At 39.9% G+C, this 14,001-nt stretch overlaps 1 protein-coding gene across 1 annotated transcript in view; it reads right to left on the bottom strand.

The window, feature by feature from the left end:
- Nucleotides 1-5,039: 5,039 nt before the first annotated feature.
- LOC122551135 (V-set and transmembrane domain-containing protein 5) overlaps nt 5,040-14,001 on the bottom strand; it is a 41,536-nt gene continuing 32,574 nt past the window's right edge. Inside the window, exon 4 of the mRNA XM_043692761.1 lies at nt 5,040-6,266. Within this exon, the coding sequence (XP_043548696.1) occupies nt 6,244-6,266 (23 nt within the window). The 3' untranslated portion in view covers nt 5,040-6,243. The remainder of the gene's footprint in view (nt 6,267-14,001) is intronic.

The raw sequence follows: 14,001 nt of genomic DNA, 5'->3' as shown, positions 1-14,001 counted from the left end.
AGCTCTGCATCCTGTCAATGTCACGCTGCGGTCTGCAATAGACCTCGATACTATCGACGGCAACTCCCACCTTTGTGTCAAATGCAAATTTACTAACACCTTAACCTCCTCATCCAAGTCATTTATAAACACTACAAAGAATGGAGGCCCAAGAACAGAGCCCTGCAGGACACCACTCACCACTGACCTCCAGGCAGAATACTTTCCATCTACAATCACTGTCTGCCTTTTGTCAGCCAACCAATTCTGAATCCAGACAGCCAAATCTCCCTAATGTCATACCTCCTGACTTTATGAATGAGCCTACCATAGGGAACCTTATCAAATGCCTTGTTGAAGTCCATATACACCACATCCACTGCTCGACTTTCGTCAACCTGTCTCGTCACTCCTCAAAGAACTCAATAGGTTTTGTGAGGCACGATCTGCCCTGTACAAAACCAAGCTGCCTTTAATCACTCTATGTTTTTCCAAATAGTTATAAATCCCATCCCTCAGGATTCAAAACCAAAACAGACGTAAGACTGACTGGTCTGCAATTGCCAGGGATTTCCCAATTCCCTTTCTTGAAAAGAGGAACAACATTTGCCTTCCTCCAATCCTCTGGTACAACTCCCAGGGAGAGTGAGGAAGCAAAGATCTTCGCCAGCGGCTTAGCAACTTCCTTTCTCACTTCCCGGAGCAACCTACGATAAATCTGGTCTGGCCCTGGGGACTTATCAATCTTAATGTTTGCCAACATTTCCAGCACATCTATTTCATCAATCTTGATCTGTTCAATCCTGTTTCCCAGCTCCTCAAAGTTCTCATTCACAACATAGTCCCTTTCCTTCGTGAAAACCGAAGCAAAAAACTCATTTCTTCTGTTCAGACTCCACGCACAAGTTCCCTATGCTATCCCTAATTGGCCCTACGTTCTCCCTAATCATTCTCTTATTCCTCACATACGAGTAAAATGCCTTTGGGTTAAGGTTCTCCCTAATCCTTCCTGCCAAGCCTTTCTCGTCCCCCACCTGGCTCTCTTCAGTAATTTCTGAGCTCCTTTCTAGTAAGCCTGTAATCCTCTAAAGCTGTGCTATATCCTTGTTTCCTCCACCTTATGTAAGCTGTCTTGCTTTTGAAAAGAAGCTCCTTTGTTCTTGTCATCCAAGGCTTTTTAAATTGGCTTCTTGCCTGTCTCAGCGAAACAAATTTGTGCATCACTTGCAACAATTGCTCCTTAAACATGTCTGCTGTGCCCTTTCTGTGGAACAATTGCTCCCAGTCTGCATTTCCCAACTCCTGTCTGATAGTGTCATAATTTTCTTTTCCCCAATTAAATATCTTCCCTTGGTAAATGCTTCTTTCTCTCTCCAAGGCTATCGTAAATGTGAGGCAGTTTGTGGTCACTGTCACCAAAGTGTTCTTCCACCACAAGATCTTACACCTGTCCTGGCTCATTGCCGAGCACCAAATCCAAAATGGCCTCTCCCCTTGTCGGTCTGTCTACATACTGAATAAGGAAACCCTCCTGAACGCACCTGGCAAAAACAGCTCCACCCAAACCATCTGCACTAAGGAGGTTCTAGTCAACATTGGGAAAGTTGAACTCACCCATAACAACAATCCTGCCACATCTGCATATTTCTAAAATTTGCCGGCCTATGAGTTATTCAATCTCCCTACTGCTATTAGGGGCTCTGTAGAAAACCCCCAATGAAGTGACTGCTACCTTGCTGTTCTTAACTTCCACCCATACTGACTCAGTAGACAAACCTTCCTCAACAACCTTTGTTTCTGTAGCTGTGATGCACTCTCTGATTAGCAATGCTACACCACCTCCTCTTTTTCCACCCTCCCTGTACTTTTTAAATGTTCTAAACCCTTGTTCTCTCAACCATTCCTGCCCCTGTGAAACCCACATCTCCGTTATGGCCACAACATCATAGTCTCAAGTACTGATCCATGCTGTAAGCTCATCACTCTTATTTCTGACACTCCTTGCATTAAAGCAAACACACTTTAACCGATCCCTTTGTTCCATCACATGAAGTGAAGAACAATATTAGTTTTGAAATTCGAGAGGTCTATTCAGCAGTGAGGAAGAAGCTGTTCTTGAACCTGTTGACATGTATCTTTAAGCTTTTGTATCTTCTGCCTGATGGAAGAGATTGTAAGAGATTAAACTGGGTGGGAGGGATCTTTGATAATGTTGGCTGCTTTTCCGCAGTAATGAAAAGTGTAGATAGGATCAATGGATGAGACGTTGGTTTGTATGAAGGTTTGGGTTGTGTTCACAACTTTCCGTAGTTTCTTATGGTCCTGGCCAGAACAATTGCCCTACCAAGCTGTGATACATCCAGACAGAATGCTCTCTATGGTGAATCACTAAACATTGGTTAGGGTCCTTATAGACTTGCTAAATTTCCTTAGGTTCCTGAGGAAGAAGAGGCATTGTTGTGTCTTCGTGGCTGTCGCATTAATGTGGATGGTCCAAGACATTGTTGTTTATTATCAGTCTTAGGAACTTGACGCTCTCAACAATCTCCAGCTCAGCTCCGTTGATGTGGATAGGTGTGTCTCCTTCTCCTTGCTTCCTGAACTCAATAATCAGTTCTTTAGTTCTGCCAGCATTGAAGAAGAAATTGTTATCTTTGCACCACATCAGCAAGTATTCGGTCTCCTTCCTGTATCCTGTCTCGTTTGTTGTCCTTCCTACTATGGTGGTGTTGTCAACGAACTTCGGGATGGAGTTCGGATGAAATTTGATCACACAGTCATGAGTGTACATGAAGTACTGTAGGGGACTGAGTACGTATCCTTGCAAGGTGACGGTGTTGAGGATTGTCATAGAGGAAGTGATGTTATCTATCTTCACTGATTGCAGTCTATGGTCTGAAAATCAAGGATCCAGTTGAAGAGGGCAGAGCAGAGGCCTGGGTTTACCAGATTGTAAATCAATGGAAGATGATAAACTACAATTCATTGTGGAGTTTAAGCAGCTAGTCAGGATACTTAAGTAAAAATAGTTACCACTGATCATTGAATCTGAGTTTAATAATAGGTACTGTATTGTTTTCAAATAAATCAGATCCAATAGGTAAGGTATTGATTTCACATAAACCAGAGGGGTGGTAAAGTGGCTCAGTGGTTAGCACTGCTGCCTCTGAGCACCAGGGACTCAGGTTCAATTCCAGCCTTGGGTGACTGTCTGTATATTTTAGGGGTGGCACGGTGGCTTAGTGGTTAGCATTACTGCCTCACAGCACCAGGGTCCCAGGTTTGATTCCAGCCTCAGGCAACTGTGTGGAGTTTGCACATTCTCCCTGTGTCTGATTGGGTTTCCTCCGGGGGCACTGGTTTTCTCCCACAGTCCAAAGATGTGCCGGTTAAATGAATTGGCCATGCTAAATTGCCCCAAGTTTTAGGTGCATTAGTCAGAGGGAAATGGGTCTGGGTGCGTTAATCTTTGGAGGGCCGGTGTGGACTTGTTGGGCCGAAGGGCCTGTTTCCACACTAGGGAATCTAATCTAATCACTTGTATCAGCTAGGCATCTATCAGCTAAATCACAGTAACCAGGAAAATAATTAAATGAATAACCACTAGAAAATGCTGTCAAGAAAACAGCACCTAAGATTTCAAGGTTAGGATGCAATTGGATCATGGCCAAGGGAAAACTATGAGATATTGATTAAAAGGTGTCAGCTGTGGCCTACTGATTGTATTTGTACTTCTCAGTCAAATGTTTGTGGGTCAAACATAATCCTGGCTAGTACCGCAGTGCAACACTGAGGAAGTGCTGCACTGATGCATGCGTTATTTTTTGGGATGAGATGGACCAAAGCTCTTTCTGCTCTTTTGGAAAAGATCCTTTGTCATAATTTGAACAAGAGCAACATATAACCTTCAACCTAAATTACTAAAATAGATTAAATGATTAGAAATCTCTTGAATGTTTTGTGGGACTATGGTGTTTGAAATTGGTTGCCTTGTTTCCTACACCAAACAATGACCTCACTTCATGAAAATATCTGCAGTGAAGTGCTTTTACGATATCCTGAGGTTGTGAAATGTGCTATTAGAATCTTATGATGAAAACCCTATCAGATTTGTGTTGCACCAGTGACAACTTAAAATTCAATATGGACCATTGCATAGTACAGACCATGGCAATTAAAATTAGGAGTCACCTGTACTCCATGGACTGGAGAGAATTCAAGAGGATAGTTGCAATACAGTGTTGGGTCAGTGGATACAATACAATGTGCAAATACCAACAATGAGGCAGCAGTAAAGAAAGTAAAATGAGTTATTTATATTTTTGATAAATTTGTGGTTTAGTTTTTTTTCTGTAATACAGGCTATCTGTAACATGCAACAAATTGTACAATGCAATCTTCAGCTGCAAACTGAAGTTAATGCTTATATTGTTTGCCCAAGTTATTTGAATACAAATGCTCAGAATCTGTGCTGGAGCTATGCAGTACTCTCATTGATCCACTTTTGAAATGCTGCATACAGAGTTAGCATAAGTTAACCGAGACACTTGAAAGATAGTACAGGGTAGAGAAATGAGGTTGATTCCAAAGTTGAATGGATGACAAGACAAGAAGATATGAGGATAGAGAAAATAAACTCCCTAACAATACTTCCGGATTTACAATTGTAGCAAGTCTAAAATTCAGGATAATGAAGCTAAGTTTATAGTAGATGTCAAAGTATACTTTTATATTGAGAGTGATCAGCATTTAAAACTGAATGGCACAAAGTTTATAGAGTCACGACAGTGTGGAACAGGCCTTTCAGCCAAGCAAGTCCACACCGACCCTCAAAGAGTAACCCACACAGACCTATTCCCCTACCCTATATTTGCCCCAGATTAATGCACCTAACATCCCTGAATACTATGGGCAATTTAGCACAGCAAATTCACCTAACCTGCACATTTTCTTTGGATTGTGGGAGGAAACCCACGCAGACACGGGGGGAGAATGTGCAAACTCCACACAGACAATCACCCGAGGCTGGAATTGAACCTGGGTCCCTAGCGCTGTGAGCCACCATGCCACCCCTGAACTATACTTTTTTTTTAGAATGTTGTAATGTGGAAATGGTAATTCATAAATATCATCTACAATTTATAACTAAGGCTTAATGCATGCATAAAACAAAAAAAAGTTGAATAAATTTAAAATTCTCCATTTCAGTTCTGCAAGATAATAATTTGTTTACAGCTTTTTGGCATCTTGCACAATATCTGTTTTGGAGGGTATTCTTGGATAGAAAGCGTTGAGGAGAATACCAATCTGTAAAGACCATTGCATAGATTTGTAACAGTGAGAATGATTGAATAGTGAAAGTAGATAACTATGTTTACTTATTCTTTAAACGTGGGAGAGGATTACAGTCACTTACGTCATTGAAGTAATTGAGCACAGATTCAGAATTTAACCAAGCACTTTCCTGAGCAGCTTTGCTAAATACCATATCATAGTTATTCATATACACACTGAATTGTACTTTAAAACCTTTCAATATATGATAGGAGAAAGCAAGACTATCTTTGACTTTTAGTAATAGATGTTCAGAAATATAGAAATATTGACATTTTATATGGTATTTTCATTGTTTAATAGAGCCTATTTAAAATAGATTTATTGAAAATATTACTTTAATTAACATACACTCCCCAAATACAGTAATTTGTAAAAGCTTTATAGTGCATATTAATAATGGCCCACAGTCTGCTAAGATAATGTTCTTTACAACATCCACTGTTTCAGTGTGGCTTTTTCAGTAAACTCTTTTGCCATTCTGGTACTTTAAGCAGATTTGATTCTTTACAGCATCTGAGTTCATCAAATAGATTCAAAAATCAACAGTTTAAGGATCTCCATGAACTGAGTTTAAATAAATATGAGATGAGAGTTAAACATTTATTGCTTCAATTTTCCAAATTTAATCTGTACTTACTATAAAATCCACAGTTCAAAATAAGCATTTTATGTGAGAACTGTTGTTCAGAGTACATACAAAGTATAGATAAGTTTGTTGCAATAATGAATATATGACAGAATTGAGATCATTTCGTGATTTTGCAAAAATCTCATCATATTAGCTATTATTTTTCATGATAAAATCATACAAAATATGTCCATTCATCCATTCAAGTTTCTTAGTGTTAGTTATTCCTTCACGTTCCTTCTATTTTCAGATTTTCTCAATGTTGGTCAAACAAACAAACTGGAACATGTTATGCAATATTAAAGTGCTGATAGTTCCATATCTGTAGAATTTAATTATGAGAAAAAAAACACATTAAAAAATTATTAAAGGAAAACTGTTAGATTTGAACGCACATCCATATGAAAAATAAACAGATGGCTCTTTTAATGTGACAAGTGAGCATTATCTAGAAACTTCAAAGTTATGTTTTTCTGAATGTTTTAAGAGTTAAGCAACATTGCTGTCAGATGTGACTTCTGCTTGTATTGGAATGCTGGTTTTCACTGTGACATAAAAGACCACACTTCATCCACAAAGCATCCCTCATTCATTGGTTCTGTTCTTTTAGCACCTTCCAATTCAAGAGACAGTAGGGTAGAAATTTGTTTTGCATGGTATTACAAAATAAGCAGCTAAATCATAGAATCTCTACAGTGTGGAAGCAGGCCATTTGACTCATCAAGTCCACACCAACCCTCCAAAGGGTATCTCACCCAGACCCATCCCGTATAATTTCCATGGCTAATGCAGTAACCTGCACATCTTTGGACTGTGGGAGGAAATAGGGGGAGAATATGCATACTCCACCCAGTCCAAGGCAGGAATCAAACTCAAATTGCTGGCACTGTGAGATAGCAATGCTAACCATTGAGCCACCGTGCTGCCCCAAATAAAGCACTCTAAGGATCACCACAGCTCAGGCAAGGTGAGAGGTTGGGAATGAAAGTACTTCATGGTAACACTATGCATTGCAAATGAGCCACCTAGTCAATTGAGCTAACTGAGCAGCTGAAATATTTTTACCTCAGACTTTCCCAGGTCTGCTGAGTATTTCCAGCAATTTCTTTAATTTCAGATACTCAGCATTCATAGTATTTTACTTTTTCATTTCTAACTCATGGTATTCACGAAATGAAAATGTAATTTGAAATATTATGATTCTGTATTCTATGTGTCTTAGCATTTATTGCAGTTGTGATTTTGTTATGAAGGTGTAGAAGTGAACTATACCTTTAAGAGAGTGAAGGACTTAGAGAGGCACACAGAGTGCTGGAGAATTTGCAATGTAACATGTGGTCCAGCAGCTAGAGTAGTCGGTTGACTGAATACAAAAACAAACTCGAACGTGGCCAATCAGTTTAAATTATACCCCAAAAAATAGCAAACTCCAATCAAGTTTGAATTTAGTATTTTGACAATATTAAAAGCTAATTACACAATCTGATGCTTTGGGGTATAAGACCAGGGAAAATTGAACAGTTGAGGGCGAACTGCCAAAAGACCAACAGATGTAGCCTGCTGGTCAGAACTCTCTGAGAGATACCTGTCTAGAGAAGGAGTTTGCACAGAGAAAAACATCGACACTGACCTGGAGAGCAAACCTACAGAGGAAGATATAAAGAGAAGATTCGACAGCTGGCTAATTTCGAAATTTGAATTTTTCAGTAAATCTTTATCGGGGGTTTTATCGGAATAGTATTGCAGAGGGAAAGATAAAAGATAGGTTACAGAAAGGAGTTGTAAATAGTTTTAATTAATTATTTTCTGCTAGACTAAAAAAAGGTTGTTAATTTTTACTTTAAATAGTGACTTGTGGGATCGTTCTTGGCCTCTTGAATTTTAACAGTACGGGGTAAATCTTTTAAATTTTAAATTACCGGGGGTAGGGGGTGGGGGTTACCCATGTTGGAACACTTTGCACATAATTGTTTATACAAGGCAGTCGGACAACATTTAGTGCAGGGCTTAGCCTGGTGACACCATTTGACTGGTTATCCATATTTTTAATGCCACCAAAGGTATACTGAGTGAATGATTGTTGGAATAATTGATCTAAAAACAAAAAAAAACTGAAAATACTTAATAGGCCAGACAGCAGTGTGGCTTGTGAATATTTCTATGTTCTGCAACTTTGCTCAGAATATTGTTATTGTTTGAGATGAACTGACCTATTGAAGGCAATACAACCCATATAAAATGGGGGAAGGTGTGCTTGGATGGTCAAAGCACAATTCCTGATGTATGTACTGCAGCAACTAAGTTATCTATAAGCGATTTGGATGAGAATATAAGAGGCATGGTTAGTAAATTTGCGGATGACAGAAAACTTGGTGCTTTAGTGAAGAGTGAAGAAGGTCATCTAAGAGTGCAACAGGAATTTGATCAATTGGGCCAGTGGGCCAAAGAATGGTTGATGGAATCTAGTTTAGATAAATATGAGATGTTTTGGTTAGACAAACCAGGGCAGGATTACACAGACAGGCCCTGGGGCATGTTGTCAAACAAAGACATCTTGGGGTGCAGGTACGTAATTCCTTAAAAGTGACATCACAGGCATACAGAGTGGTGAAGAAGGCATTGGCACATTTGGCCTTCATCAGTCAGAGATCATCAAGTTATGGCAGTATATATCATTGTTAAGGCCACATTTGGTGTGCTGTGTACAATTCTGGCTACCCTGCAGTAGGAACGATATTATTAAGCTGGAAAGGGTGCGAAAAAGATTGACAAGTAACTGTTACTGAGATTGGAGGGTTGAAGTTATAAGGAGAAGCTAGATAGGCTGTGACATTTTTCATGAAGTGTATGGGGTTGAGGGGTGACCTTTCAGTGTTTAATAAAATCATGAGGGGCATAGGGTAAATAGCCAAGGTAAGGCAGTCCAAAACTGGAGGGCATCATAAATTTAAGGTGGGAGCAGAAAGATTTAAAAGGAACTTGAGAGGTGACCTTTTCACAGAAGTAGTTGTGCATATATGGAATAAGCTGCCAGAGGAACTGATAGCGGTGAGGACAAAAACAGCATTTAAAAGACATTTGTAAAGGTACATGGATAGGGGAGATTTAGAGGGATATGGGCCAATTGCAGCCAAATGAGACTAGTTCAGTTTAGGAAACCTGGTCAGCATGGACAGGTTGGGCTGAATGATCTGTTTCTGTGCTATATGACTCTATAAACTTCAAGACTTAATGGTATGTTAGATGGGTTGTTTATGAACTATTACTATCAAAAAACTATTTGCAAGCAGTTTCAAGAGATAAAACAAAATAAGAGTAACTAGACATTGTGGGAAGCATACAAATGTCTCACATTTATAAATAATGAACAATTAGGTAGTGGCTACTTTTAGGCACAGAATTTGAAAAGTAACAATGCTGATGAAAGCATTTTTTTGGTATTTGGTAATATGCTTACATTGCTGGGTCATATTTGGCAGGTCTTAATGGATATGTGAAAAATGTCAAATACCTCAATTTGATAAAAGCTAAAAAGAAATGAATGGGAATCTTGCAAGGTAGAATTGCACTTTTAAAAAGAAGTTATTTTCTTCAGAAAAAAAGAAATAGGGTCATGTATACACTGGTTGTAAGGTTGCTCGCTGAGCTGGTAGGTTTGTTCTCAGACATTTTGTCACCATGCTAGGTAACATCATCAGTGAGCCTCTGGTGAAGCATTAGAATTCTATCCTGCTTGCTTTTTATGTATCTTGGTCTATTAAGGTGGGTGATATCATTTCTGGTTCTTTTTCTCAGAGGTTGGTAAATGGGGTCGAAATCGATGTGTTTGTTGATGGAGTTCTGGTTTGAATGCCAAGCCTCTACAAATTCCCATGCATGTCTCTGTTTAGCCTGTCCTTGGATGGATGTGTTGTCCCAGTCGAAGTGATGTTCTTCTTCGTCTGTGTAGGGATACTAGTTATAGCTGGTCATGTTTTTTGGTGATTAGTTGGTGCTTGTGTATCCTGGCAGCTAGTTTCCTGCCAATCTGTCCGATGTAGTGTTTGTTGCAGTCTTTGCAGGATATTTTGTATATGACATTTGTTTTGATGGATGTTGGCACAGGATCCTTTAGGTTTATCAGTAGCATTTTCAATGTGTTGGTAGGTTTGTGGGCTACCATGATGCCAAGGAGTCGGCGTAGTCTGGTAGTCATCTCTGAGGTGTCTGGTGTATGGTAGTATGCGTTCTTGTTTGGGTTTGTTGTTTAAGAATTGGCAGACTGTGCTTATTGGGTACCTGTTGTTCTTGAATACACCATATAGGTATTTTTCTTCTGCTCATAGTTCCTGGGTGCTGCAGTGTTTTGTGGTCCATTTAAGTAATGCCCTGCCTGCACCCAGTTTGTGGGTGTCGGGATGATTGCTCTTATAGTTGAGTATCTGGTCTGTGTGTGTTGCTTTCCTGTAGATGCTGGTCTGCAGTTCTCCATTGACTGTTCGTTATACTATGAGATCTAGGAAGGGGAGTCTGTTGCTGTTTTCTTCCTCTTTGTTGAAATTTATGCCATTAAGGATGTTGGTATTGATATTGTAGGTTTCCTCTAATTTGTTCTGTTTCGTGATGAAAGGTGTCATCCACATAATGAGGATCTAAAATCTGGAATTAAACCATTGTCAGGAGTAACCATTTTTATGCATGATTTTATTAACCACACAATGGCTTCTTATTACAAAGTAACATAACAAAATGGCTTCAGGCTGCAAATTAACTCTGTGTTTGAAATGGCTTCTCACCCTGCTAAAGGCTGCATTCCTGCCATGCTGAGCTAACTGAATTAAAGGTAAGGCAGAACAACGGACCCTTCACAGCATGGAATTAACTAAGCTAAATAGGATATTACTATTTCAGTTAACCTTGAAATGCAGGTGGAAAGAGATAAATGTATAGTAAATAACTTTGTTTTCCAGAAAATATCATTGGGTTAACCTGCTGTCCATTATACCATTTTATTACATTTTATTGGATTTACTTTGTAATTAAGGCTATACTATTTCTTAAGAAACATATAAGAATTGCCTTTGTTCTAAATGGAACTGCGCGGTTACTCCAAGGAACATTGAAGCTGTTAACCTCTGTGTCGCTGGACAAACCTGTGCCTGGCATTGAAATAAACTGTGAAATCTTGCAGAAGTAGATCACTTTCTTGTTGATTAGTTGACCGATCGCGGAACTGAGAGACCCCTCCCGGGTTGAGATCTTCAAGAGGAGATCCAAAGCTTAGGGATGTTGGTTTGAGTCTCTGCATCACTGCTTCTGCTAAGAATCCTGATATTAGTGATCCCATGAATGTCCCATTGATTTGTTTGTAAGTCTTGTCATAGAAGGTGAAGTGGGTAGTGAGGCACAGGTCAACTAGCCTGAGGATGTTGTCCTTGCTGATTAAGTCAGTGTTGTCCAGTGTTTGTGTCCTTGGTTCTTCCAGTCATGAAGTCAGCATTTCTTTGGCCAGGCTGATGTTAATTGATGTGAAAAGGGTTGTTACGCCAAAGGAGACCATGACTTGGTCCTCTTCTATCTTGGTGTCAGTGACGATGTTCAGGAATTCTTGAGTGGAGTGAATGAAGTGGCATGAGTCTTCTACTAGGTATTTCAGTTTACAGTGACATTCCTTTTCTAGTCCATATGTTGGTGTGCTGGAAAGTGAGACTATGGGTCTGGGGGTGGGCCCTGGTTTGTGTACCTTAGGGAACCTGTAGAAATGGGGGGTGTTTGGATCCATCAAGTTTCATTCTTTGGAGATCTGTTTTATTAATTTCCTCTTATTTCTGGAGTTTCTTCAGTGATGCTGTGATACAGTTTTCTAGTTGTGGAGTTGGATCCATCATCACCTGTTGGTAGGAGTTGGTATCTGCAAGCAGTGAGTTTGCATTTTCAATGTATTGTGTTCTGTTTAGGGAGATGGCCATGTGCCCTTTGTCTGCTGGTAGGATTAAATATTTATGTCTTTTCTGAATCCTTTTAGGGCTTTCCTTTCCTGTGTGTTAAGGGTGTTCCCTTCTTCCTTCCTGCTTAGTGTTGGAGCTTCTGGCTGTCTCATGGTCTGTTGGGTTTCTTCTCTGACTCTGTTGTCTTTGTTGTAATTCATCCATCTTACTAGGACAGTTTTCTCCGTGTATATATACACTTGCTGAGTTTTGTCCATTGTGCATCTCAGTCAGATGGACTAAGACCATGCTGCAACATAATTAGGTTAGCACTGCTGCCTCACAACACCAGGGACCAAGGTTCAATACCCCCTCAGGCAACTGTCTGTGTGGAGTTTGCACAATCTCCCTGTGTCTGTGTGGGTTTCCTCCGGATGCTCTGGTTTCTTCTCACAATCCAAAGATGTGTAATTTAGGTGGATTGGCCATGCTAAATTGCCCAATAGTGTTCAGGGATGTGCAGATTAGGTGCATCACTCAGGGTAAATGTAGAGTTAGGATTAGGGTAGGGGAATGGGTCTGGGTAGGTTACTGTTCTGAGAGTTGGTATGAACTTGTTGGGCCAAATAGACTGTTTCCACATTGTAGGGATTTTATGAACTATATGAACTGTCTGCATCAAGGTTTGCATATTCTCCCTGTCCCTACATGAGTTTCCTCCAGGTGCTCTGATTTCTTCCTACAACCAAAAATGTGCAGGTAGGTGGATTGGCCATGAGAGATGCAGGGTTACAGGAATGGAGTGGGTTTTTTTTCAGAGGGTTTGTGTGGATTCAATAGGCTGAATGGCCTGCCCCACACTGTAGGGATTCTATGAAAAACTCAGAGTTATACAGCACAGAAACAGGCCCTTCAGTCCAAATTGTCTTTGCCAACCAGATATCTTAAACTGATCTAGTCCCAGTTGGCCCATATCCTTCTAAACCCTTCTTATACATGTACCCATCCTGATGCCTTTTGAATGTCATAATTGTACTCGCCTCCACCACTTCAACTGGCAGCTTGTTCTATGCACGCACCACCCTCTGCGTGATAAAGCTCCTTTTTAAATCTTTCTCCTCTCACCTGAAACATATGCCCTCGAGATTTGGACTCCCTACCCTGGGAAAAAGACCTCTGACACTCCAGGGAAAAAAGCCCCGCTTATTCAGCCTCTCCTGATAGGTCAAACCCTCCAATCCTGGAAACATGTTGAGAAATCTTTTCTGAATCCTTTCACGGTTAACAACTTGTCTTTTTAGTCAATGTAAATATCTCAAAATACTTCACAGAAGCATTTGTACAGAATCTCACATTAAGCCATGTAAGATTTGGTCAAGAAAGTAGGTTTTAAGGGATATCTTAAAAGGCATAAGAATGCAAAGGTCTCGAGAGCAAATTCAAAGTTTAGGCCTTAGATTGCTAAAAGTACTGCTGCCAATGTTGGAATGATTAAAATCAGCAACATCAAATATGCTAGAATTGGCATAGAACAAAATCGTGCAAAGTTTTAAGCCTCTAGGATATTAGATGAATATAACAAAGCCTTGCAAGCATTTGGAAACAATGATGAGAAATTCACAATTGAAACATTGCTGCACCAGATTACGGTTGGTCAGGAAAAGCAAGGTGTTAGATGAATAGGTTTTCTGGAGAAGCTCAAGTTTTTAAATGTATAAAGTGAAGCACTGGCAACTGAAATAGCCATATGTAAGTGTAACAAGCATGATGAATGAGGATTTCAGCAGCAAAAAGAGTTAAGACAGGTTTAAGACAGATAATGCAATAGAACTGGAATAAGGAGGTCTTACTGATGAAGAGTATATGAGATTGGAAGCTCAGTTCAGGGTCAAATAGGAGACTAAGGTTGCAAATCATGTGGTTCAATTTCAGAAATCAGGGAGAGGATTCGAGTAGCTGGTAAATTCATGAGAGGGACAGAAGATACTGGTTTCGGTATTCATAACATTCAGTTGGAGGAAATTTCTACTCATTCAGGCACACAGACAGTATAACAGATCAGAAGGTGTGCAGGCATAAAAGACGTTGTAGTGAGAAATAGCTGGATGAAATCAACATACATGTAGAACCTGCTAGTTCAGATGTTGTCAC

Source organism: Chiloscyllium plagiosum, chromosome 6 (genome assembly GCF_004010195.1).
Source record: "Chiloscyllium plagiosum isolate BGI_BamShark_2017 chromosome 6, ASM401019v2, whole genome shotgun sequence".
In the NCBI taxonomy this organism is placed as follows: Eukaryota; Metazoa; Chordata; class Chondrichthyes; order Orectolobiformes; family Hemiscylliidae; genus Chiloscyllium; species Chiloscyllium plagiosum.
This window is presented reverse-complemented; position numbering and strand designations above follow the sequence as displayed.